The following is a 27324-nucleotide window of genomic DNA, read 5'->3' as shown; positions in this document are numbered from 1 at the left end:
GTCTGGTTTGAAACAGATCATCACATTTACGTTTTTCGTAATCAGATCAGGAATTTTGCACTGTAACTGTGAGAGTTCTCAATTCGGGTGGGAGAGTTAAGTATGCTTTGAATCGATGAAAGGGCAGTTGGATCAATTGCTGCAATTGCAGCGAATTTTAATTCATTACAACCACATTTTGCAACCAGCAAATTTACAATTTGGTTGAAATAACCCTGAATTGAGACAATAAAACAAAACTATGCAAAATAGAAAAGCTAATTTTATACTGAATACCTGTGATTTCAAATGTATATACATGGTATCAAATCAAAAGTAATCCACTTATTATCTTGTACTGGTAGTTAACAGGATATTCTAATTTTGTGAGTAATCTGTAATCTATCTGTTAAGTTGTACTGACCGACTGACCAACAAAACACCACCACCACCACCACCACACTACTACTGCCAAAAATTTACATGAAGTGAAACCCAGAAGACCAAAATGAGAACTTTATTAACTATACCCAGAATAATAACGTCGACCATCACTAGGCACTACGGCGACCAACACGAGCAACGAACCCACGATTAACAGGAGCTACAGACCGTGCAGAGTCACACTGCATCAAAAGAAAAACATGTCATGCAATCACTTTAAACCAAAGTACAAATTGATTTTTACCAAAATTTAACCATCAATAACTTTAATTCTCAATTAGATATCAAACAATGAAGTATATAACAATAAGGCCTCAGACTTTATATTTTCTTATCATTTTTAAGTCAAACAATGTAGACATATTTCAAAAGATCATCACAGGCCTCATCAACAATGTGACATAACATTGACCACAAATTTCAAAGTAGCCAATTAACCATAACTTGAATCTAAATAAATAAAACGGTTTTTTCACGAAATACCCTTAATTGAATTTTCATTTTATTAACCATATACCCATTAAAATATTCAAATTCACTACATATCCATAAATTTCACGAAAGGTCAGTACATGCCTTTTTCCTTAACTCCGATGGTCATTAAGGGATACTAGTGCCATGTGTCAAGCTCTAATAGGTTCTTAATTAATTATTTGATTAATTAAAAAAACCACCCCCGCCCAACCACCTACCTCCGCCCCCCACAACCACCAATCTCAAAACCCTAAAACCACGAAATCAAAACCCTAGATTTTGGTTTTAGGGTTTCGGCGTGGTGATTCAAAGGGGGGAAGAGGGTGAAGACGGTAGGGGGGAAGGGCAAATTGGGTTCGCCGGTACGAGGGAGGAGGTTTGGGCGGCCAGTGGGTGAGGAGGGAAGGTGGTTTAGTGGAAGGACACCATCGGAGGGTGAGATCAGGGTCAGTGTATTTTGGCAGAGAGTGTTTGGCGGTGGGTGGTTTTTTTTTTTTTAATTTTTTTTATAATTAATTAATAATCAACCTATTAGAAGCTGTCACGTGGCACATGAATAACGGAGTTAGACATGTGACATTTTCGGGAAACTAAATGGTATGTGATGAATCTGAAAATTTTTATGGGTATTTGATGAATAGGGGTATTTGGTGAAAAAAACATAAATACAATGTAAGCATATGTCTCAAATATTTGGATGGAGTCAAGTAGGTGCCAAATATTTAACTAAAATTTATTCTACCAATTCTTTTTTTTTTTCTTATTAAAATAGGAAATATTATTGGGATCCGGGGAGTTAAAAAGAAAATAACCATAAAAACAAAGACTCTTCAAGCAACAAGTCACGACTTCAGTCCAACTCAATGTAAGCAAATTATTTGTAGGGTCATCACAGTCCCTCTCAACTGAAAGTAGACAACAATGTATACCAAGGCCTCAGCCTTTATATTTCTAATCACTGTGAAATCAAACAATGTAGACATATTTGGAAAGATCATCACAGGCCTCATCTACAATGTGACACAACATTAAAGTTACTAATCTCAAAGCCATCAGAATTAGAAGAGTCCATCTAAATCTTCATGTTAACGCTCAAGTCCAGTAATCTTTCTTTAAATTCCATAAAGATTAGTGACTGAACTTGGGCATTGAAAAGAAGAATTTATTAGATTTTTAAAAATCAAGTTGTAAATCGAAGAGAAAAATTGGAAACACCAATCAGCGCATTAATTAAGTTTTTCGATGAAAAAGATGACATTTGTCTTCAACAAAATTACGAAGCATAATAATATGAACTCGAATGAAGGTGAGCCAAGATAAACGATAGATTAGGGCCTCAGACACAAATAGTTTTATCATTGTATCATCAGACAATGTAGGCAAAAATTTTGAAAGATCTTCACAGGCCCCTTTCTTAGACATAACATCAAACTTTCACTTGTAACCAACCCAATACTTTTAACAGTATACTAACTCCTTTAAAGACATTCCTTGCATGCACAACCTTTTATTCTTTTTCCAATATTTTTGTATTTTTGTTTTTTAAAAGCAGATGGGGTAGATAGAATGGAAAACGAGAGAAATTGTTCAAAAAGGCCTTCTCTTAACACCAGTACCCCGACTTATTCCAATAACTTTAATTTAAGGACTTAGTCAAATTCATTCTCTCACCAAAACGACTTTCATATCAGATAAAAAATGTTCACATCAAGATAAATGCCATAGCAAGGCCTCAGACCCAGAAATTTCTTTATCATTGTAAAATCATAAAATGTAGGCAATTATTGTAAAGATCATCACAGGCCTTGAAAATAATTCATCTACCCCATAGTTTGGCCACCATGAGAATTGAGGCTCATGATATCAATCAATCAAACCCTTAATCCCATAAGAGTAAAGTTTAGTCTCCAGTTGAGGCTCGTGGTATAAATGGGCATTTTTTTTTTCTGGGATGCAGGCATTATTTGATAAATATTCAAATGCTGTGTTTAGCAATTTAATTTTGAAAACTAAAAAAAGTTAATCCACACACAAAATTTTCTATTCCTAGTTACTTTCTACTGAGATGGGTGTAACATGTAAAAGAGATAGCAGATAGAAAGCAGGCAGACCAATAAATGTGACAAATTAAGGCCTCAGACACAAATGTAGCTTTATCATTGTTATATCAGACAATGTAGGCAAATTTTGAATGATCATCACAGGCCCCCTTCTCTTGGAAAGATCATCAAACTGAGTTTCATTTTAACCAACAATCCTATAAAATATCTCTAACAGTATACTAATTGATCCAAAGGCCTCAAAAACACAGATTAATTATTGATTTGTGCAGCATAGATAACAAGGCATTGAACAAAGTCAATTTATATCATGATATATTCATACGGTTTAGGTAACCATTTAACTAGATAATCACTGGCATCAATGTAATCATTTCATAATTATAAACAAACATACATCTCAAGTTGTCAAAGACTTCCTAGACTGCAAAAGTACACTGGGTAAAAGAAAATATATTTGCAGCTGAGTAGAATGGCTTAAATGGCACAGAATTTTCACAAGTTTGTTGAATCAAAGAATATGAGTAGTGAAGACTAGACAGATATTGACTAAGACATAAAACCATACTCAATAATTAGAGTGGAAAAACAAGAAAGCAGAAACTAAATAAATTATAACATAAAAAGTAACTATGGAAGAACAAACTATTATAATACAACGAAGAATAAAAGCATTAATTAACAAAAATTTACCTGTTCACATCTGAGGAAGAATAGACGGTTTTCCTTACAAAGAATGGTATCCGAACTTTTGCAGCCCATACAAATAACATATTCATCTACAGGAGAAAAATAAAACAATTAAAGTAGGGAATTGCAATAGTAAAGCAAACAAACAGATAAAAGCCTCTAGACAGTGTGAAATATAAAGAAACAGATAATTATAACAATATATATGACTCATAATGCAACAAGGTAAATGCCTTTTCAGGGTAATCTTTCTAAAGAATAGTTTTTTTCAAATTAGAAAAATTTTCTGCAGGCAATTAAGAAGATTTGAAGATCCTTTATGTACGAAATAATATTCGTATACAAATAAACCAACTGCCAAAATTAACGTAATTATATTACCTATTCAGCCAAACATATGTATAGTGTTTATAAGAAGTAAATAAACAGTACTTACTGGCATAACTTCTTAATATCCCTTCAAAATTCTTCGGGGCAAATCTTCCCTTTACCACCAAACGTTGTTGTCCATCCAAAGAACCACTTGTTGCCAACTCCGATAGTAAAAAGCTCATCACATGATCTGGTTGCCTATGCATCCTGGAAAAGGGTTGAAGTTAGAAAATTATACTCCATGGAATCAAAAAAATTACTACGAGACACATGTGACAAATTGCATGACCACAAACGAAAAAAATGACTAGAGTAAATTATATAAAGTCACTACAGAATATCACTGGTCCAGCAGAGTGAAGGAAGACAATAACAAAGAATAAGCTATTAGCTAGCACAACATTCATCAACCAACCTGTACAAAAATCATAATTATAGATACCAAAAATATTCTATGGGACTGTTTATTAAAGAAGAGTAACTTATGCCCAAAAAAACAGCAAGTGTAAAGTAGATTTCATATTCTTGGTTTTCTTAGAAGAGTGATGATAATAATTTGACAAAATATGGTGAGTCACTGGAAGGAATATAATCTGCTAAGAACAATAAAGGAAAAATGAAGCAATTGCGGACAGAAAAATCCAAGAAACTCACATCATACAAAGTTCCGTAAAATTCGCAAAAACAGTCTTTTTGGTTCCTTCCCGCATGACTTGTGGGGGCCTCATGACTGTCCTGCGCCTGTCTCCAGCTAATTCAGGATTATTTTCACGGAGAATGTTGAACACCCTTCCTAGAAGCTGCAATATGAGAGCAAAAGTAAATGGTATTAAGGGCCGAAATAATAATTAATATAAGGGGACTTTAAAAATAATAGACAATTGATATAAAATGAAATTAATTTCACACCGCGACAAATATGAAATAAGATATAAGTCATTATCCATTGTCAACAAATATGAAAAAAGAGCCTATATGAGGAGTTAAGGACAATTTTGGACTATAACAAATTAAGGTGGTACTCTTCACTAGAATATTTCACTTATCTCATTTGAAGATATCACCCCTAAACTTACCGACCCAAAAATAGTATTATTACAAACTTATTAGATCTAAACTTACCGACCAAAAATAGTATTATTTCAAACTTATTTGATTTAAAATTAGTGCAAACAATGTGTGAAGAATGGAAAACTAAACTTATTTAGCCGTAAAATTGGCTTTCCTAAACTCTTGTTAAATATGATTCCTAAACTTACATAATTTGTACTTATAAATACTAAAGTTATCTTATCAAACATATTAACCTTAACCTTGTTAAATATAATTATAAGAACTTACCTAAACTTATTAGACTTGTAATAAATGAAATATAAGGTGAGAAGAACATGGCCTTAACCAAATTTGAAATTGTCTTTCTTTATTATGGACTGGTTAGCAACCTCTTGGACCAACAACCAAGAGTTTCACTAAGCAACCTCTTTGCAGCTAAAGGGGCTAGACTACAATAGACATTGCAACCTAGGCTATCAGATAGACTATAGTATGGATTAGCAGTGGCATATTAAGTACTCTGAAGCTCAGTAACAGTAAGTGATGAAACTTACTTCCTCGTAAACATAATTTGTCAGTCCCCTTCCAACGGAACTGAGGTAGTTGCACCTCATCACATTCATCGCCATGTCCATCTTCTCCAGTGTCTCCTAAATTATAGAACAACATTCAATAAGAATCTGAACGAATGTATACGCATTAGCTAAAGGCAAGTTGAGACCAACAGGAAAAATACACTCTCAATCACTCACCACTGCACTTACCATCATTCACTTCTACTTCACCAACATCATCATCAAACAAATTCGGGTCAACCTGAAAATAACAACTACAAGCTAAAAAACTTTTGCAGCTCAAAAAAATACAATAGATCAGAGGAACGTGAATGATAACAAGAACCTAGAGAGCAACTTACTGGCTTCTTTTTTTTCTTCTTCAAACCAGCAAATGATGTATCAGCTCCATCAGAAACTACACAATGTGAAAGTCAGTATTGCTGGACCCGCATCATTTAACATGCCGAAAACTGTTATTTAACACTAATCATGCTCATTTTCTTACATTGTATGTCATTTAATTATATGTTTTTTAAGAAAATAAACACAATTTTCAGCAATCTCAAATTGGAAACCCAAGGAAATATTCTATATATACATGGGACACATGAATCAAATGTAATTCAGGTTATACCTGTCATGTTCTCCATTGTATCAGCCAAGGGTTCCACGTTTTCATCGGTTACTTTCTTCTTCTTTTTCTTCTTTGTCGGATCAAATGAACCTAACTGAAAAATATTAAAAAAAAAAAAGAATTAACACCACACAACGAATTTAAGAAAAATATAACTACTTAACTGAACTACCGTGAAACAAAGCCTAGCTATAAACACTAAGTAGCATATATGAAAACCAATTCCATGTGAGCCATCTCGAATCAAAATTAGGGTTTTCACACAATATAATAATATTTTTCCCTTTCACTCAATGGTAAAAACAAAATCTTTCATTATGGATAGTTCCGTACCCATATAAATGGAGTATGTCAAAGAGCGGATCATAAGCTTAGTCACTTCAAACCACACAAAAGTTAACTTATCGCGCGATACACAACATTAGTTATTTTTTTAATTCCACTTAAAGGTAACAAAACAAATCTTCATATTCATATCCATATAAGAGGAGTATGTCAAAGAGTGTATCATACAGTATACAATAAGCTTAATCACTTCAAATCACACATAAAAGTTAATTTATTGCACCATACGATATGAGAACTTTGATAAGCATAATGATATTATGCCGCATACCACAGAACTTGAACAAATTTGCAGCAAATAAATAAAAATTTAAAAAAAAAAAAAAAAAAAAAAAAAAACATACTTGTTTATATAATGTCAGTAATTTTTACCAGAACAAACCAATATTTAGATTTTTTTTATATAAGCTGAAAACATTATTAATCACATACCAATAATTCAATATTACTAAAACAAGAAAAAGAAACAAAGGGTAACCAAGAAGAGGAACACAAACCTCAGGAATATCATAGTTAGTGTCTTCTGACGCCATTATAGCTGCAAATCAAGAAAAAAGGTAAATTAATTATAACAATCAAATGCCTGAAAATAAATTAAATGGTCAATTAATTTTGACATTGACACAAATTTCATTACAATTTTTTTTTTTTTAAGAAATTTCATTACATAATACTACGTATAATTATTCGAAATAACAGTAGCAATAGTGATAACACATTGAGTATCTAAAAACAAAAAAGAAAAAACTTACAAATTTTCGATAAATAGATTTAATTCAATTTCTAAGTTCTTTTTCTCTTCTGTATAGAACTGTTGACGAAATCGAAAAAAATTGTTCGAAGGATGAAGTTGTAGGGTTTCAATTGGGAATTTAAGGAAGAACACTAATGTTTGTAATGGGCTTTAGGTTTAGGTTTAAATTATCATGGACTTAGGCCCTGTCTTTTAGATTTTTTTCGGTTTTTATTGATATTGATATGAGGTATGTGATGGGGGTTAAAACGGTCGCTCATTCCACACTCAATCAAACACATTTATTAACAAACACCTTACAAACCAAGCATAATGACAAGTAAGAGTTCGGTCCACAAGGAACGGGATATGGTTGCTAAAGATCTTAACACTTAAGCTAATTCGAAGTCAATGGTGAATTGGGTTTCGTCAAGTAGACAAACAAACTATGGTTCTAAATCAATGGATTAAAGACACTAGGGAATGGGATCCACTCAACCAAGGCAATTAGGCAAACGGGAGTAAGATAGACAAGCAATAGCAAGGACTATATGTAAAATCAACCTCATGCAATAAGAAAACAACTCACGCTACTAAACTTAGATTCCTCATTAGTCTAGCAATAGATGATACATAATCAAATTACAATCAGTAATGACATACTCAATTTACACTTCCATGTCAAATTAGGCATATCATGCTATCAAGCTCCTAAGTCAAGGGTAGCTAATCCTATCATGAAGAACTAACAAGCAATCTCATATAATCAATTTAATTGCAATACAAACATCAATGTTTCTCCCATATTTGCATAACTAACCCAAAAGGTTGAGCTTCACCCAACCCCTAGCAAAAAGACTACTCACAACTCATATTTATCAACATGCAATCAACAATTAGGGTTCTAACTACTTCAATAATTGGGGGAAAGTGGTTAACGATTGAAATAACTATCATCCAATAACAAATTACCAAGAACTTAAGAAGATTTAAATGACATGCAAAAGCAAATGAAATCAGAAATTAAGTAGAAAAAGGTTGGAGAAATTACTAATTGAAGCTTGAAATTGAATAACAATGGAGGAACTTGTCTTCTACAATGATTGAGATTGAGAATTCCAAACTAATAATTGAAATCTAACTAATGATTTGAGAGTATTTATGTTTCTACAACTACAAACTAAGAGGAAGCTCTGAAAACTTGGATTGCCGTACAATAAAGTCTAAGGGGGTATTTATATAACCCTCAAATAAAAAGGACGAAGAAAACAAGAGTCGGGATTTTCTGCAGGTGCGCACGGACGTGCCAGGGGTGGCACGGACGTGCCACCCTAAGCACGGACATGCAGATTCGGGCAGTAGCTCAGTTTTGGCCAGGCTAACTGCACGGCCGTGCAGTTTATGGCACGGACGTGCTGGCTGAGATGCACGGACGTGCTGAAGCCTTGCACGTCCGTGCCAAATCGGGCAGTAGCTTGGTTTGGCTGGGACTGTCCTGCACGGCCGTGCAGGGCATGGCACGTCCGTGCAGGGTCTTCTACGCCCTTCTCTTCACATTTTCCTTGATTTTGCTCCATTGTCACGGCTTCTATCCTTGGTTTATCATCCATATGCCTCAAATGATCGTTTTTAGACCTACAATCTCAACAAAAACACTAACAACCCGTGAAGCAAGGGATACACAAAAATTGAATGAAAATAGGATAGAAGTGAACCAAAATGCCAATATATCGAGTAAACAAGGCATCAAAATCACCCTAAAATCATATCAAATAACAAGTTATCAGTATGTAATTTACTCAATCAACATTAATGGTCTGTTCTGATTTACTGAATTGATTAGAGCTGAAATGTACTTTCTCCGTCTCCACTTCCCTAAAATAGAAATGTCATAATAATTACAACACAGTATAATTGGAAAATATATTATGTCAAAAGTTGTACTATTACCCTTATTATAATTTCATGGCCCACTAAATTATACTCTCAACAGTCTTTCTCCTCCATTTTTAAGTGTTTTAAATCAAATGAGATCCACTTTTCTTAAATAGCGTGAAGAAGGGTATAAAACGGAGGAAGTATTGTTTTTGAGAGAAGGAAATTAGGAGCTGAACTGAACTAAAGTGATTGAAGTGAACTGAAATTAAGCTGGAGAGAACAGGCCCTAAGTTTAGTTTAGTTTAGCTCAATTTAGTTTAAATCATATTACTTTGTACTTCAATAGCAACAAACAAGGCGATAGTACTTTTCAAATATCGGTGATCATTTTAACTTCACACTTTCACTGGTTATCTTGTTGGCTTATTGCTTTTTGGACTTCAATGATATAGGAGAGGATCCCAACAATATACTTAAAGAAAAATTCCCTAGGAAGTAAAGAAATGAAAATATTATAAATTTTGTTTTTATTGACAGAAATTGAGTTGATTTAATAAAGGTCTTGTTTGGTAATTGGTTGTTGGTTGTTTAACTTAATGGAATTGACGAAATGTTTGTACTAGTTATATGTCCTAATTGCTTGACTATTGGCTATTTAGAAATACATTTGGTAAAATCAAGGTTTGCTTGAACAATGAGCTAATTACTCTGTAATTATTAAGGGAAATTTCCCAAGGGACCCCTCACACAGTCACATTTGACAAATATTTCAAAATACCATTGTGTTTTTGGAAATGTTTGAGTTACCTCAAGGTTTGAGTTATTTACCCATTACGTCCAAATTAATGATGGAAACTAACAACGTTGAATTCCCTTCACTAATTAAATCCTCCAACTCTTTCCTTATCTCTCAAATCTCTCTTAAAGTCCACTATTTAGCCAATTAAAAAGTCATTAACCAACATATTTTTTTGGCTGTTAGACCACATAAGAAAGACAAGTCAGCTAAAAAGACACTTAAAAGCCATTTACCAAATATGGCCAAATTTATTGCTCATCTTTTTTCTTATATACAATACATATTATGTATACAAAAAAAAATTTACCATTGATTTGTTCAAACTACTACAAAACAAATAATTAATATTGTCTAGTTTTCAAATTTCTATCATTCATCATTTTGAATGCCCTAAAGATCAACACTTCTTACATTCATATTATTATTGACAAAGTAGACATATAGAGATATCAGATCAACTTCTGTTTAGTCCGTCAAGCTTTACGTCTCTCTTGATTTATAGAATAAGCAAGTACAAGAGCTTTTATAATTACAGGAACAACTTCAATTCTATAGCAACAAGAAAGCAAGCCACATTCCCACACCATTATAGAAAAGACTTCAATAGCGCAAGAAAGCAAGCCACACCATAACTTATGTGATTACAAGTCGCCGTTTTTCAGGAAAACTTCTGAAGGGAGTCTGACATTCACATCCTCGCTGATAATTCAGCAATGGTAGCAAGCTTCCTTCGAAGATCAACTTTGTTGGCTCCTACTAGTTTATCCATTGGTTGACCAGATCTAAGGAAATAGAAGGTTGGGGTGGCTTTAATATCAAATGATGTACAAAATTCCTGCATGAAACACACAGTAGCAATTACTGAATAAACAACTCAATTCTATGCATGAAAATAACAGTAGTAATTATATAGTCGTATGATGACAAGAAGGGGGTTATTTTTTTTTTTTTTTTTTATAGTATGTCTTTAAAATTCGAGAAAATAAGATGAAAGGCATACTTGATACTTACCGTCATCTCATCAACATCTACAGAGAGAAAAACTAAAGAAGGATGCTTGTCAGCAAGATCGCGATAGGTTGATGCTATCTCTTTACAGTTCTTGCACCAAATTGCAGAAAATTTAACCACCACCTGTTGAAAAAGGAAATCAAGGGTGCATTTAGTTATGTATCTAGATATGAAATCTTTACTAGTTAAGTGAGGAAGAGAAAAAATTTAGCCACAAATTCAAACTATAGAAGGTTAGGCTAGAGTTCATTCATCTTATGTTATATATCCAACTTATATTGATGGCAATAATAGTGATTAACATACATATACCACACTTCTTAGGAACTCAATACAAAGAAAAGTTCAGAAGAGTTCTCTCTTTGTAAGATGCTAGAGCTCATATGATGTAAGGTAAACATGACTATATGTCATCCCGCTTCTTTATATTTTCACTCAATCGGCTAATGACATTACTGACATAGAAGTGACAAAGGTTCCACAAACGTAAATAGAGCAGTAAGAGCACATTGAGTAAAGCCAAGAGTAGTGTAGCTAAGAGTAATGTAAAGAGCTCAAGGAAGAGACTGCTACAAAATGTTTGAGTGCGAATTGGAAAAGGTTATCCAACAACGCCAAATTTGTAGAAGATAACTAGTAGTAAGTCTAGTGAGTAAACTGTCATACTGCTTTCCAAGGATGATTTAAAAACTAAAAAAGGATGAAAAGTAATTAACTTACAATTTTATCATCTCGCCTAGCCTCTGCTATTTTTTCTTCCCAACTCTCTTCTTTGGTTATATGTTGAACCTTTCCACCAGTTTGGCGTAGTTTATGATTTCCTTTGCAATTGCATAACTATCAAATTTAAGTATTTTTCATGAAAAGGTGTACATTTATAATACATAGTTAATGACTTGATGCATAATCAAAAAGGATAAAAACTGCTAAACAGAAACAAAGCCATTGTATGTACAATTTCAGGAACTTTTGCCTTAATCACAATGAAATGAACTACTTAATATAATACGAAGTATGTTCTAAAGCTAGTGTTCACAATGCACGAAGGACAAGTTATACAAGAAAAAATGACTCGGGAACTTGCAAATAAATTCCTTTTATAAACATACAAGAGATGATAAAATCTGCTAAAGATAAAAATTACAAGTTTCATTTCCCTTTTGCATACGTGTTCTAATTTAAGGAAGGAGAATAAAGGAGAATTAAAAAAAAATGACCCTTTGCAATCCTTAACGTTTGTGAATCGATAATAGCCAGAGTCACTACTTGGCATATTTAAAAAAAAAATAAAAAATAAAATAAAAAATAAAATTGAAGGCAATAATGTAGTTAGTAATCACAATTATTATGCTGGTGAAGAGCCGAAGACTAACTAGCAATACAATGAAGAATCCAAGATAAGAAATTTACCCTGCTACAGCAGGACCAGCACTGTCCCATTAAGCGTGGGAAGCCAGCCTTCTTACAATTAAAGCAATCCCCTATAAGAAACAAATGGAGGCGAAGTCAAACTCTGAACAAGAGAAAAATGAGGCCTTAATGATGGAGACAAGAAGTGTATATGAGACCAACTCACCAAATATTCAGTACAGAGTTCAATATTCAGATGCAGTATCAAGCAACATAATATTAAGGTGCACGCGCGCGCGCACACACACACAAACACAAATGTTCACAATTTCCACTACTGTAACTTAGAAACTTTATAAGTCATTCAGTTAGATAAGCTCTCTAAGGCAGAGGTGTGGCTTTTACACTAAAGAAGCATCAAAGCACTCTCCATGAGCCTCGCCCCTTAAGTCCTTAACGCCTCATTTGCTTTTGCAGGAATCTACACAATAATCCATTCTTGAGTAAGGAAGCTAGTCTAATTTGCTATGAGATTTAATAGTCTCAAGAATACTCCTCAAGAAATTCCTTAATTATACAGCTAGTAACAAAATGCCAATCATTTTGGATACTAAATCTAATAAAGGTTAAAGTTTTCCTTTCGGGGTCCAAAGGAGTTGTACACGCTAGTAGAATAAGTTAATACCTAATGTAACCAAGGCCAAGACCCAGTCTTGATACTAGTCAGTGCAATAATAAACTTCATATACTTACTTAACACACAATGCAGCACCATAGAGCCATCCTAAGCTAACTCCTGAATAACACCTTCTATTCAATACATAAGCCCTATTAGACCGTGTACGGTTGCATCTCAGTTCGAAAAAATTGCATTTTGTTCATCAAGCGACATTGCAACATCATAAACAATAAATAACATTAGGTTCTAATGCTATTTTTTGACCCCCAAATATTCCACAACGCAAAGAATTAGAGGTGTTCGCGATGGATACCAAAAAAGGATATATAAATCTCTCAAACTAATGAATTGGTTCAATTACTTAAGCTTCCATCTGCACAAAGATCTCCAAATATATGACTAATCTCAAGACTTCAAACTATGTCTAAGCCATCTTAATCTACCACAAGGTGAAAGAGCTCCTTGTAAAGGCTTTTTGTGTTTAAATATACGAAATATTCCCTCTGTACCTCAAAAATTGTGCTCCGGTTCCCATTTTTTAATGTCTTTTAGAATTTGACCCATACCATAAATGGGTATAGAGGACCACAAACTTAATTAATTGGAGGTCTCACTAATTTTGTCTCTCACATACCCAAATGCTATAGCATTATCGTCTTGCTCTTAAAAGTAAATTTATTCCTAAAGGGGTAATCTTTAAGAGACAAAAGGAATATACAAGTATGACGCTCAACCTTGAATAAATAAGTGCGTGTGCACCCAATAAATCCCATTTTGCACTTCAAGAGGAATCTAGGGATCAAACTCCATACTCATTATATGCCAATGATATCTTAGGCTAAGGCTGAAGAGCTCCTTGGAATGTTGAAAGTGTCAAGTTTTCTTAATTTTTTACATGATAACTTGACTTGGCCTCTATCAAATAACCTTTAAAGTGAAAATAAAATCAATTTTTGCACCAAAAAAAAAAAAAAAACCAACATTTCATTAGCCCCAAAATTCCTTCTTTCCTTCCCATCTTAATTAAAATTTAATCACTTATTTTAAAGCTAAAAATTAAATCTTTGTAAGCTCAACACCTTCAATTTTTATGCAACAAGAGTTTTGATTGATGATAAAATAGGTGCCACCAAAATTTCTAACCATATTCATTCATTTCAATTTCAAATTGATGACAATCATAAATCAAATGAATGGTAAATTAGTGAAATAAAAAATAAAAATATAAAATAACAGGATACCTTGAAGGATTTGTTCACCAAGGAATGGCCGTCAACAAAATCCAGATCATAAAAAAATAAATTTATGGGTATCATAAGAAATTCCGACGCATTTTGGAAGAATTGATTGATTAGGGGAAAATTACTTCAATATATTTGTGTTAACTACAAATCCCTCGTTAAATTGATGGTAAATTAAGGAGGAGACAGTGCACCTTATTTCTTAATTATGTCAACTTTTTGGTGAGAGATGTTTAAAATAAAATAAAAAAACTTTTTGGTGAGGGATAACAGACGTCAGACGGACATCTCAAACTCAAATACGGAGTATGAATTTCTTTTTTTTTTTTAAAAAAAAAAAAAAAAAAAAAAAAAACTTAATTGGTTGAAATAGTGTCTTGCTTATTTGACGAGCTATGGTTGAAATAGTGTCTTGCTTATTTGACGAGCTAAATGCTTATGAAAAATGTCCGCTTTATGCGATGCATGGTTTTTTAATACATTAAAAAAAAATCTAATTATTTATTTTTTTTTATTTTATTTATTATGATTTGATTCATTTTACTATTTAATAGTCCGTAATTAAAAACAAAAAAAAAAAACACCAAAAAATCTATTAACTATTACTCAAACAAAAGTTGTTAATATTACCATTGCCCACGTATCACTTTCTCAATAAAAATTTTCCCGCCTAAATGCAATGATGATGTCATTTTTTTTTGTTTTGTTTTTATAGAGGTATCATATTTAACATTTTTGAAATTTAAATATTGGAAGCTTGTACATTACAACTAAAACCCATCAATTTATCGTAGGAAATTGAAACAATTTAAAATAGCACATTAATAAATGACCTCCTAAATTGAACTATGAATTAGACAACGTTGAACAGATACTCAATCATAATTTTGATGAAAATAAAAAATTTTAAAATTACAAAATATACGTAATTCTTATTTATATTCATGTATAATAGCGATTTATTTTTAAAATCTACAAATTAAAAATAGGTTTTATTGCACGGGTTCTAACATAGTAATTTAATAATTAAACATCTATTGCCTATTAGATAAGTATATACTTTGTATACATTTTTTAATGATAAAACCTAATTTGCTGTTATTAGTTATTATGTGACAATTGAAAAGCGATATTAGGATGAAACCATGCTGATTAATTAATCTTATACTCGGGCAGAAGACTTTCCTTTGACGGAGGTTTATAACTTGTGCATATAACAATAATTTATCGACGTCCTTTAATAAATACGGATGCTTTGAAAGTTAACAATAGTAATAATATAATGTTTCATTAGGAAAACTTTGGGATTGTACTTTAAGAATCATCATCTCTAGGATAACATTACAATAGCAACAACAATAGTAGAATTTGGAGAACGTGAAATATACCAACAACATCAACCTTATTACACATATAGCCATATAGGCTTTATTTACTTGGTCTTACTTAAAAAGTAAAGGGTATGCGTGCATCTTTATATGAAGTCCTTCACAAGCATACTAATAGTTGAATGAAAATGGAGAGTAGAATCATAATCAAAGGGGAATAGGTTGAACGTAAGTTGCGTTTATTTCATTTTTGATGAGTTTAGCAGAGTGAGTGTAGCCATCAATGATCTTGTAAAAGGCATCCAGCACTCGAGCAAGGTTAAGGGCACGTTTAAGAACCGGCTTTGGTAGGTCTTCATCACCGTCGCTTAGGAACTCTTCATTCAAATCCTTCCATGCATCTTCAACCATTTTGTTAAAGATATGCACCACTTCTTTTCCAGTCATGTCATGGTCCTTCATGTAGCACTCCACCGCTGAAGCAACATGCCCTCTAGCTTGCTCCTCCTATTATTATGTTTAATTCGATGCTCAAATTAAAAGTAAAACACTTATAGTACGTATCATTATGATAAATATAGAATTTAATAGTCACGCGGTCAAATTTTGAAAATTTTGACCTTTAACATGTGTATACAAGTGTACAACAACATACCAAATCATGTATAGTAAAAATAACTGAAATACATACAACATACCTCGTGACTAACTATATCATCCATGATACGACCGATGATCTCACATGCTCTAATGGCCTTTGGAGCTTCCATAATTTGTTCAAATGGTTTCTTTTCCACAATTTCTTGCATTCCCAATAAGGAAGAGGTAACAATGATTTGACCAACCCCGGTGATCCTTGCGTTCTCCATATATTTTTCAAACGTTGGCACAAATTTTGCGTTATACCACTTTGCCTCCGTAAAATAGCATCTTATCAAATCTTTCACCTGAATTAAATTATGTCATATGTTATATAGGTTCCAACCATGGAATCATATACTTGTATCTAGTAGGTTCAATTAGCCAAAAGGGCGGCATTTGTTGCATTTCCTCCATCCCGCAAAAATATTGCTCATTTGCATTATAATTGTCTCTAAGAAACTACTCAACTTTGACCATTAATATATAAAACTATAAAAGTTAAATGCTTGATCAAAATAAATTTTAAAATAAAGATTTTCTTCATTTAATTTGATATCATGAATAATGCATGATGGGAGCAACGTTATTGAACAAGGTAGGGTGTAAGTTTTTATTAAAATTGTTGGCCTTACTCGATCTTTAGCGAACTCAGCAGCGTAAGGCTTTCCTAAACTCGTCATCTCTTTTGCAAAGTCTTCATAGATGTCATAGACGAATTGGAAAACGAGTTTCATATAATCTTGAGGAAACTCCTCCATTGCGTTCAAGTCCCACCTGTATAACAATATATGTGAAAGCATTACATACATATTATTGTATCAGTGGCGGATCTTGGGCCAAAAAGTTTGAGGGGTCAAGGTTTGATCCTCCAACCTTTTATTCAAAAATAACAATACTTAATCACTGTGTCATAATTTTTTAATTGTAACCATTAGATATTATATTACTTTGAACCAATAATTTAGAAAAATTAAGGGACAGGCCGTGACCCGCCGCATTGAAGGTCCGCCCCTGGTATGTATATATATTGAAGAAACAAACACATTATTCGATATACTTGATCAATTCTATGAATTATTAATTACCTCTCAAACGCTTCAGTGAGGAGCATAAGTTCCTCAAACGTGCCATATGCATCATATGTGTCATCTAATATCGAAATCACTAGGAGAACTTTCACTAGTAGGATTCTAGCAAGAGAGTATTGAGGTTCATAGTACATAGCTATCGACCAAAAATGACATTCCACGCATCTTTGTCTTGCATAAGGAAGCTTGTTTTTGAAATCTAAGTCGTGCCACCACCTAGTAAGCAACATTAGAGAAAAAATATATAAGAGTTCATATATTTACTAGCACAAACTGCACAAGCTGCTCCGTAATAAATTTATTTTAAATCTAAACCGGCTCAAAACCGGTGCTAATAATCTCACTTTTTCGCATCCCTCAAATCTAAACCGGTTCAAAACCGGTACGAAAAGTTGGTTTTGAACCGGTGCGCAACCCCTTTTTCTACTAGTGCTAGTCAAATAACAATTCTGTGTACCCTGTCATATATATGATATATATAAACTAAGCCACAACAAAATCAACCAAGCTATGCATGTAAAACAACTATTGTCTCTGTTAATTATTGTCTACAACTTTGGGTTAGGTATTATTTGTGAGATATATATATATAAAAAAATAAAAAAAAATAAAAAAGTTACATATAAAATTAATGAAGGTTATAAAAGAAAAAATAGTGTAAAGATGAAGAAACTGACTTTAGAATTTGGCTCAGTTCTTGCCGGTGCAGCAGTTGTATCCTATTGCAATCAATCTTAGCAAGACTTAGAAGCGTCTCGTTTCGAGACTCGTCTTCCTCGTATAAAGAAATGAAATGGCGACTCTCTACCCTTTGAACGCCAAAGTGCACAGCTTGTTTCATTGCATGGCGAGCTTGCTCAGATTCAGTCCCCTTTGTTTTTAGGTTATCAGTAGTAAAAGCTAATGCTTCTTCTAGGATACATTCACCATGTACCCTTAAGTGCGCAGCTTCGTACAAGCTCACCATACCCTTTATATCGTTGCTTGTTGTTTCTTTGAACTTGTTACTTTCTGTTTCAGTGAATTTATTGAATACATCTGCAGATCAAATAATTTGTAAGCTCTTTGGATTAATACTTACAATAAATCTCCTAATAACAATATCGTCTTATGTTTCTTTAATATTGCACTAGGTTTAATTCCGTGCAATACACGGATATTAAATAATTATAATGACAATATAATTATATCAAAAGATACAAATATAATGAATTGATTCATCAGGAATTAAAATGCATAAAATATACTAAAACAATAGTAACATCTTAGTGAAAATATATAAATATGTAATAGTTATAATGTGCAAGTTGATATTTTAGAAAGCTTACTTTAGATTTTGTATAAAGTAAAAATCATAATTATTTAATATATACTTCGTAATAAGTTGCCAATTGTCTCCTTAATTTCGCTTTTAGTAGTATGTAATAGATAGATAGATAGATTGAAGATATATCTTTCTACTCCGTAAAACATTTCATAAACATTGCTCTATATTCACTTTAAAAAGACAAACATCTTATTGCTTACTCGTACTGCAAATACCAAATGTTCCCTTATTTAAACACGGATACTTACCACAAGGCATCTTATGTCCATGTTGCCTGAAAACACGAAACTGTAATGCAGTGTTGCTCAAATCATATTCCATATTGAAACCATTTTGAGAAAGTTGAGCAAAAAGGCAACTCAATTGTTCTTCAATCTCATTCTCATAATGATAAGAAATCCCTAGACGTTCCACTGCATCGATCAAAATCATCTTCTTTTCCAAATCTATAGATTTATCTACTATCATCATTTGGACTTCTTGCTTCAATGGCTCAATTTGTGTTTTGTAGTTTTCCATTTTCTGCATGGAATAATAGTAAACTCAACAAATTAAACCACAAAAAACAATTTGAAAATTTAAATGATTTTCTCTGTTTATTTTTTATTCTTCTTGATTATTGTAGCAATTAACATAAATCCAGCAAAGGATCTAGTGGAAAGTAGCCAGGTTCATTTATTTTTTACTTTTCATCCATGAAAGATATATAGTATAATTGTATAAGTGGAATCGTGTAATATGATAATAAGAGAGGTAGAAAATTAGATGTAATAAAAGATTATGATACCTATAAAAAAAAAAAATTAATTGATTGAGATTTCATAATCATATATACTAGCTCTGCAAAGGAGTATTATCTGTGAGATATAAAACATTTATTTGTTGCAACTAAATAGTATTGGATGTAGTATTAAACTTAGGAATTTACGTACTTATAATTTTATATAACAAATAATTCATTTTTATTTATTACCCATTTGCATGCACAGTACTACGATCCAAATAATACTCCACAAAATAAACTCTTACAAAATTATATATGCACGTGTTCAACCAAGTATAATAATACAACTTAAGTAGAAACAGAGGGAGTAAATAAATACCAAAACGTCTTCGGAGGAAAAGGTAACAAAACGGTCACCCCATATGTCAGGGGGAAAATAAGCAAGAGGTCTAACCGCAGCAACTTTAGCTTGAATGGCTTCCATTCTAGGTAATATTATACGTTGGTATGTACTACTCGTAGTGTTTAGGAAGAGTTAAAGGAAAATGAATAGAATTGAAGAAGTTGTGATTTGTGATTAATAGTGGGAGGCTATTTATAATGCATGTGATTGTAATAAAACTGAATTTTTAAATTTAATTATGCATGCATGCCATTGCATGGTCTATGAATTATAGTGGAACAATGACTTGGCGAAAAGTAGGAAGTACCGAAGTAGTAGTTATTGAGTCAATCATTTATGACGTATTGAAGTTGTTTCAATTTAGGGTTAACTTTTGTTACAAGTATTTCTAGCTACAAGTTAAATTTTAGTTGATTTTCACCTACAATATACGACGGACTACTAATTTTTCTAAACTTCATCAATATGGAGTACCTTCCTTTTTTTTTTTAGAAGCTTAACAATACTTATTACGCAAAATTTATTCATTTCTAAATTGATTGAATTGATAGCTCTTATCTGAACTTATTTTTTCATAATTTATTAACTTTTATAGATTATATATCTATCTATTAGACCGCGGACCAGAGAAAGGGGTGATCTTTGGCAAGTTTGAGGGATAAATTTGATCTATAAGTTATATTGTGTACTATGTATTAATTAATCGATCCTTTGGAATTGATAATACATGTCACAAATTTACCTTGAGTAATTAGACTTGGATTTTGTTCTCTTTTAATTCTTGAAAAATGGTTTTGTTTATTTTTATACAATTTTAGCCTAGTCTACTCTAATGGTTTTGTTTGAAAAAAATAATCTTACTCGTATTATTTTTACATCAATGTATAAAATAAAATAAAAATTATCAAGTAAGATCTAGCTAGCTTGTTAAACATATATCAATGCATATATTTCAATATTAAATTCCCATAAATTTATTAATCCACAGTTTATAAAGTCATCTAAGTTGTTTTATGTCAAACTAAACAACCATTGAGTAACCATAATTGAGGGCCTTCATAACTCCTCTTGTATTTGCTACTTTTAGCAATGTTTAAGTAAGCCTTTTAACCAATAAAAAAAATTGAGAGCCATAATATTAGTAGGGTAATCTAACACCAATTTTTTTGACGAATTTTGATTTATTTAAACAAATTAAGGAAAAAAAATACCACCTCCATATTGATGACTTTATATATTTTATATATTTCAAATAATACCTCAAAGTTGCAACTAAAAAAAATCAGAGGTAGTAGCTAAAATAAGTCCATGTTAGATACGACGTGTAGACAAAATCATTTCCTACAACTTCAAAAACCACTATAAAGTTCACATAAAATTGATTTAGATCATTTTAGAAAATATGTATCTTGATTTTTTTAGTTTTTTTAAAAAAAGGTTTATTTTCAATCCATAAAAATAATTTCTGAGTATTCAATTATTAATTTCAAAATAACAAGGTGCGTCACATTCTAAGATTATATATCTTGATTCTTGACTAAGGAATCCCAACATTATTAGTATAATCAAAAGGATACAAACATACAACGAGTGCAAATCAGACTGAATCAGACATATGACATAACCACTATATTCGATCTGCTATATATAATTTTTTATTGCGATAATGAATTATAAAAGTGCACATGTTTCACTCCATATATAATAATTTTTTTTGGTATTATTGATCACAAAATACAGCGAAGTTAGAATTAGGGGTGAGCAAAAATTCCGGGTACCCGGAATTGGAATTGGAACCGGTTAGGAACTGGCGGGTCCGGAACTGAAATTGGACCCGGTGGTTCCAATTCCGGGTAGTAAATTAAGGACCCGGTTATAACCAATTCCAATTCCAATTCTCAACTTTTTGGAACCGGAACCGGTTGGGTACCCGGTTACCCAATATATTATAAACTAAATAAATTTTAAATAATTAAAATATGTTGAATGCATATAATTTGTAAAATAAAAAAGTATTGTTAATACCTAACATAAATACAAATAACTTAATGCATACATAAATATAAGTATTAAACGCTAAAAATGAACCTAATTAAAATAAGAATTGTAATTTGTATTATATTTTAACAATTACATACATAAGTGGGTACCCGGAACCGGAACCGGTACCCGGTGGTTCCAATTCCAATTCCTAAACTTTAGAACCCGGTTAAACCAATTCCAATTCCGGTTCCGAATTTTAGGACCCGGTTCCAACCAATTCCAAGTCCGGGTCCTAAAATTTTGACCGGGTACCCGGTTTGCTCACCCCTAGTTAGAATAGTACAATTTGTGATTCATCAATAGAATTTGTTAAATAACTCCGGGTGTACCGTACACCCGGGTAATTTGCTTATTTAATAAATGAGTAATTTTTTTTTTTGCTCATTTATAAAATGAGTAAATAACCCGGGTGTACAAAACAGGCTCTCATTCATCAAATACAAGATTTTTTTTTCTCTATTTTGGTTTTGTGTGTACAGGAAGATAAGATATTGTTGAGGAAGAGGGTATGTAATACATAATAAAATAATAGATTGACTAACATGCACATATTAAACTACAAGAATAAATAAATTTTGACAGCTTCGACCGATGTCAAATTAACTTAAAATTAGATATGCGTGTCGCGCACCTACCAAAAATAATGCCTAACTAGACTTCTTAATTATGTAGTAGGGTGAGTCATGGTCGATCCCACGACAAAGAAAAGGTTGTTTAATAATCTACTTTTACCAATGACAAAACTAAATATGAGATAATTGTTCAAAAAAAAAAAAAAAAAAGAAAGAAAAAGAGAGAGAGATAGAATAATGGATTAAATAAGGAAATTTTGCTAAAAAACCACCTTTTATAAGTAAGTTTTTGCATGAAACCATATATATATATATATATATATATATATATATATATATATATATATATATATATATAATTTTTTATTTTATTATTTTTTGCAATGACATACCTTAATCAATTTTTTTTTTGCAATGACACACCTTTGGCCAGAAAGAGGGTTTGACCCTGTTTTCTGACGTTGACCCGACCACGTGTGAGGTACGTGAACACTTAAAATCACTCTCCAACTACGCCACCCACCAGAACGCCACCGAAACCGCCTTTAGAGGAGATAGAGAGCGGGTATGGCGGTTTCGGTGGCGTTCTGGTGGGTGGCATAGTTGGAGAGTGGTTTTAAGAGGTCACGTGTCTCGCACGTGGTCGGAATGACGGAAAGCAGGGTCAAACCGTCTTTTTTGGCCAAAGGTGTGTCATTGCAAAAAAAAAAGGAAAAATTGATTAAGGTGTGTCATTGTGAAAAAAAAAATTGATTAAGGTATGTCATTGCAAAATATAAGGTGGTTTCTTGCAAAAAATTTCTTATAAAAGGTTTTTTTTTACAAAATTTACATAATAAATGATATCATCAGAACAACGAATGGTAACATCCAGATAACAATCATATTATCCAAACAATTAATAATGTCATCCAACCAATTAATCATCATATCATCCAAAGAATTAAGTTATCCAACCAATTAAATATATAATCTAACCTAGATACTTAATATATATCATCCAAGTAATTACTGATATCTTCCAAACAACGAATGATATCATCTGATCTAAGACAAATATATTTTTTTAATAGGAATTATTAACGCAAAATTGGCCGCAACACCCTGAAGCATGGATTAGGTGCACTGAGAACCCTGAACTTTGCATAGTAGCCAAAACACCACCAACTATGGTATTAGGTGCAACGCATGCCATAAATGAAAATTTCCGGCAACTTATTTCATCGGGATGAGGTGAATCTTCACTCTCTATAACAGTTATGTAGCATTCCATCCAATTAACATGCATGGATTCACCTCCTCCAATGAAATAAGTGGCATAAAATTTTCATATAAGGCACGCGTCGCACCTAACACCATAGTTGGTGGTGTTTTGGCAACTACGCATAGTTCAGGGTGCTCAGTGCACCTAAGCCATACTTCAGGGTGTTGTGGCCAATTCTGCCTATTAATAATCCAAACTTTACTCTATTTTTCTTTTAATAATCTCAATTATGGGTTATTCTGGAATAATCTCAACTTTAGAGGCTGTTTACTTTCTTCAATCCCAAACCGATCAATAAAAGACAATGACCTATTATAACAGGTCATGTGCCACATCTCAAGTTATAATTGATCCAAAAAAAAATTTAAAAAAAAAAACCAGAAAACCCCTTATCCCTATCGGATCAGACCACCCTTTTCACCCCATGACACCCGGGCCGATCGCACCCACCCCTCCCTTCCCTTACCCTGATGTGCGTCGGTTTCCCCCCCATCCCCCACGTCGGTGTTGCGACCCAGCCCTACCCCTAATCCCCTCCTTTTTCAGTTCTCCGCCTCAATCGAAACTCCCTTTAAACCTCTTTCCTCCATTCGTAACTCCCTTGAAACCCCTCCCCTACTCTTGAATCCCCCAACAACCCCTTCCCCGCCATCAAATACCCTAGCCACTAGGGTTTCGAGGTGAGGAAAGTGGCGGTTGGAGGTTTCCGAAGTGGGGGAGGGGGTTTCAATGGAGTTTAGAATGGAGGTAACTATTTGTAACGAACAACGTCCGTTACAAATGACTAGACTATTTGTAACCCCAGCAGTTGTAACCCCCAATGTTGGTTACAAAAAGCTAGTTCTTGTTAGTTACACATAGCATTTTTTTCTATTAGTGAATATGATCACGTGGCGTGAGAGGAATATTAAAGATTCCCTCGACAAAGGCCTTTATAGAAAAAATTGGTGCTGGAGTCAACACAATGAATCAGCTTAATTAAGTCTATGAGGAGTGAATTGTAATTAATACCCATCTTACAAATGTCTAAGTTCAATGGGACAAAGGAAGTCACAAAAGAATTCAAGTATAGTACCACGACCATTCCTAAAGAGATGTGGTACTTTTTACTGTTGTTATGTATATAAGGTTGAATTTAAGAACTCTTAATAAGTTTATAGCCTTAATAAAGGTGTTTGTGGAAGTACAAACTTGATGAACTTACCTATGTGAATGTACGACATGTTTATTTCAGCTTAATTTCAGTTCAGTTCAGCTCCAATCAGTTCAGTTCAGCTCCTAATTTTTTCTCTCATAAAATAATCATTTCAGTTCAGTTCAGCTCCAATCAATTCAGTTCAGTTAGTTCAATTCAGTTCAGATCAGCTCAGTTCACTAAATGTGAACAGGCCCGTAGAGGCTACGCCCGACCCCCTACGAGGTTCCAAAGGCTAGGACCTCTAGAGCATTTATGAAAATCTAGGTAATGTGAAGCATTTTTAATTTCGCGAGAACACCTTTGATTTGAGAAAAGTTTAGTACGCAACTGTGATAGGTTCAAGGCAAAGTCCACCTGACATGATTGTAACATATAATTGTAAGTAGTGGGCAGCAAATCAAGTCCACAAAACATTGATACTTGTAAAACTATATATCCAATACTCAATTTCTTTATATTTATCTTTCATTTAAATCATGTAGGGGAATGTTGGAGTTTTAATAGAGAACTCCGAATAAATTATGCTTCAAAAAAAATTAATTTCTCCTTTGTTAAATATTGCATATAGTATTTTTCATGGCTTCCTAAGTTAAGGCCCCGTTCATTTTATCTTGCTGAACTGAAATTATTTTTACTGAAACAAAATTATATTTGCTGAACTTAAATTATTTTTACTGAACTTAAATTAAGTTTACTAAAATGAAATTATTTTTGCTGAACTGAAATTATTTTTACTGATTTTCTATTATAATTCTTCTTTAAGAAAATTGAATTTTACTGAATTGAACTTATTTTTACTGAACTGAAATTATTTTTACTGAACTAAAATTAATTTTACTGAACTGAACTTATTTTTACTAAACTGAAATTATTTTTACTTAATATTTTTTTTAAGGTGAAGTGAACAGGGCCTAAGTCAATTCCTTGATTTATGCTCAATTAGTCAAATTGCTATTGAGAGATTTAAATGCTAGCCATTTTTGGTCTAATTTGTGAACAGATTCGTTGTATCTGATTCACTCTTACAGCTATATAAATCGTCCTCCTTCATTTTTGAAACAAGAGAAAAGTATAAACAAAATTCCTTTCTCACAAAAAATGATTTTTCACTTTCGCTATTCTTTGAGCATTGTTCGAAAGTGCTCTCAATTTAGAGGTCGATTGCTACGAGTCCGTGTGTACAATATTAGACAAATTCGACTTTAATTAGGACAATTATGTTATGTCATATCATGACATTAAATCAAGTAAGTTTAATTTGTCGTATGATGCATCACATGGGTGCTAGTGTGCTTTAGTGGTTAGTTATACTCATTCTGTTCGTAAATACTTGCTTTATTTCTCCATGCGTGGAGTCTTAGGAGAAATTGGAGAAAGTAATAAAATATAGAGATAGTGATTTGTTTTTTTTTTTTTTTTTTTTTTTTTTTGACTGGGAGGTAGTGAGTTTGTTGGAAAAATAAAAAATTGTAAAAAACAAAAGTAGTTGACAAAATTGGAGGAGAGAGAATATAAAATTAATAAAATATGATTTATGTTGGGTTCATTTAGTGAGAGAAATAAATTAATATTATAAAAGATTTTCAAATAAGGAAGTTAAGCAAGTATTTAAAAACGACTGAAAATAGAAAGTGAAGTAAGTATCTAAAAACAGAGGAACTAACTAATAAGTACTCCCTCCGTCCCCAAATGATAGTCCCTTATGGCCTATTTTTAGTCCCAAATTGATAGTCCCATTTGCTTTTTTCAAGTACCATTAATATCAATTTTTTTATCAAAATTTCCTCCAACTACAACAATATTTGTGCAAATTTAACTTTCCCATGTAAATTATGTTTTTCAATGTATTTTTATTACTTTCTCTCTCTACTATTTTACATACCCAATGTAAATTTATCTTTTCAATGTAATTTTACTACTTTTATTTAAGTTTCTTAATTCCCGTGATATTTGCCCATAAAGGACTATCATTTGGGGACGGAGGGAGTATAATTTTTAATCAAATAATTGTAGAATTATACCCGACATGATCCCGTCAAATCCACCTAATAAACATCGTCATTAAGTCGGCCCAGTTCTACGGAATTATTCATATCTTCATTTCTGTAACTTTATTATTATTTTTTTAATTTTTTTTTTTTACTTTTTGATAAAGTAACTACACATTATTGAGTCACTTAGGTGTATGCATGTCCCCTTCTCTTTCAAATGGACAAATAGAGTAATTAATTTACCAATATTATACTCTATTTACAACCAGTGATGTGCATGTGCAACAGTGCAACCTTTTATATTTAATTAAAAAAAATATCACGTGAACTTCTCATTTATTAAATTAAAATAAATTAAAAAATAGTAAATGCGCCTATGCATGTGAATACGTGACATAATAAAAAATTAAAAATACAACTAGAAATAAAGTTATAAGGAAAAATA

At 32.5% G+C, this 27324-nt stretch overlaps 2 protein-coding genes, 5 non-coding genes and 1 pseudogene across 8 annotated transcripts; all 8 read right to left on the bottom strand.

Moving 5' to 3' along the window:
• Positions 1-240: 240 nt before the first annotated feature.
• LOC145584707 (eukaryotic translation initiation factor 2 subunit beta-like) lies at positions 241-7503 on the bottom strand (annotated as a pseudogene). Its single transcript, XR_014100397.1, has 10 exons — positions 7361-7503; positions 7106-7146; positions 6264-6357; positions 5989-6044; positions 5837-5888; positions 5627-5722; positions 4674-4819; positions 4084-4226; positions 3651-3736; positions 241-605 (listed from the first exon to the last, which is right to left on the bottom strand). The product of XR_014100397.1 is annotated as a eukaryotic translation initiation factor 2 subunit beta-like (transcript).
• LOC145587133 (small nucleolar RNA SNORD34) lies at positions 731-811 on the bottom strand. The gene has a single exon (XR_014101162.1). It is a non-coding gene; the product is annotated as a small nucleolar RNA SNORD34 (small nucleolar RNA).
• LOC145587135 (small nucleolar RNA SNORD34) lies at positions 1827-1906 on the bottom strand. Its single transcript, XR_014101164.1, has one exon. It is a non-coding gene; the product is annotated as a small nucleolar RNA SNORD34 (small nucleolar RNA).
• LOC145587137 (small nucleolar RNA SNORD34) lies at positions 2227-2308 on the bottom strand. The gene has a single exon (XR_014101166.1). It is a non-coding gene; the product is annotated as a small nucleolar RNA SNORD34 (small nucleolar RNA).
• LOC145587134 (small nucleolar RNA SNORD34) lies at positions 2623-2705 on the bottom strand. Its single transcript, XR_014101163.1, has one exon. It is a non-coding gene; the product is annotated as a small nucleolar RNA SNORD34 (small nucleolar RNA).
• Positions 3026-3107, bottom strand: LOC145587136 (small nucleolar RNA SNORD34). Its single transcript, XR_014101165.1, has one exon. It is a non-coding gene; the product is annotated as a small nucleolar RNA SNORD34 (small nucleolar RNA).
• A 3203-nt stretch (positions 7504-10706) lies between the features above and the next one.
• LOC145584706 (thioredoxin H4-1-like) lies at positions 10707-12506 on the bottom strand. Its single transcript, XM_081641514.1, has 4 exons — positions 12440-12506; positions 11750-11866; positions 11030-11152; positions 10707-10853 (listed from the first exon to the last, which is right to left on the bottom strand). The coding sequence occupies exons 1-4, from the start codon at positions 12467-12469 to the stop codon at positions 10707-10709; spliced, it is 417 nt and encodes a 138-aa protein (XP_081497640.1). The 5' UTR covers positions 12470-12506.
• Positions 12507-15834: 3328 nt separating this feature from the next.
• On the bottom strand, positions 15835-19892 carry LOC145584705 (valerianol synthase TPS8-like). Its single transcript, XM_081641513.1, has 7 exons — positions 19788-19892; positions 18933-19206; positions 18035-18395; positions 17355-17573; positions 16902-17043; positions 16326-16574; positions 15835-16134 (listed from the first exon to the last, which is right to left on the bottom strand). Exons 1-7 carry the CDS (start codon positions 19890-19892, stop codon positions 15835-15837), a joined length of 1650 nt encoding a protein of 549 aa, XP_081497639.1.
• Between the last annotated feature and the right edge of the window lie 7432 nt (positions 19893-27324).

The sequence above is a fragment of the Chenopodium album genome, chromosome 16 (assembly GCF_948465745.1).
Source record: "Chenopodium album chromosome 16, dcCheAlbu1.1, whole genome shotgun sequence".
In the NCBI taxonomy this organism is placed as follows: Eukaryota; Viridiplantae; Streptophyta; class Magnoliopsida; order Caryophyllales; family Amaranthaceae; genus Chenopodium; species Chenopodium album.
Note: the sequence above shows the minus strand (reverse complement) of the source record. Positions and strands in the feature narration are given on the sequence as shown.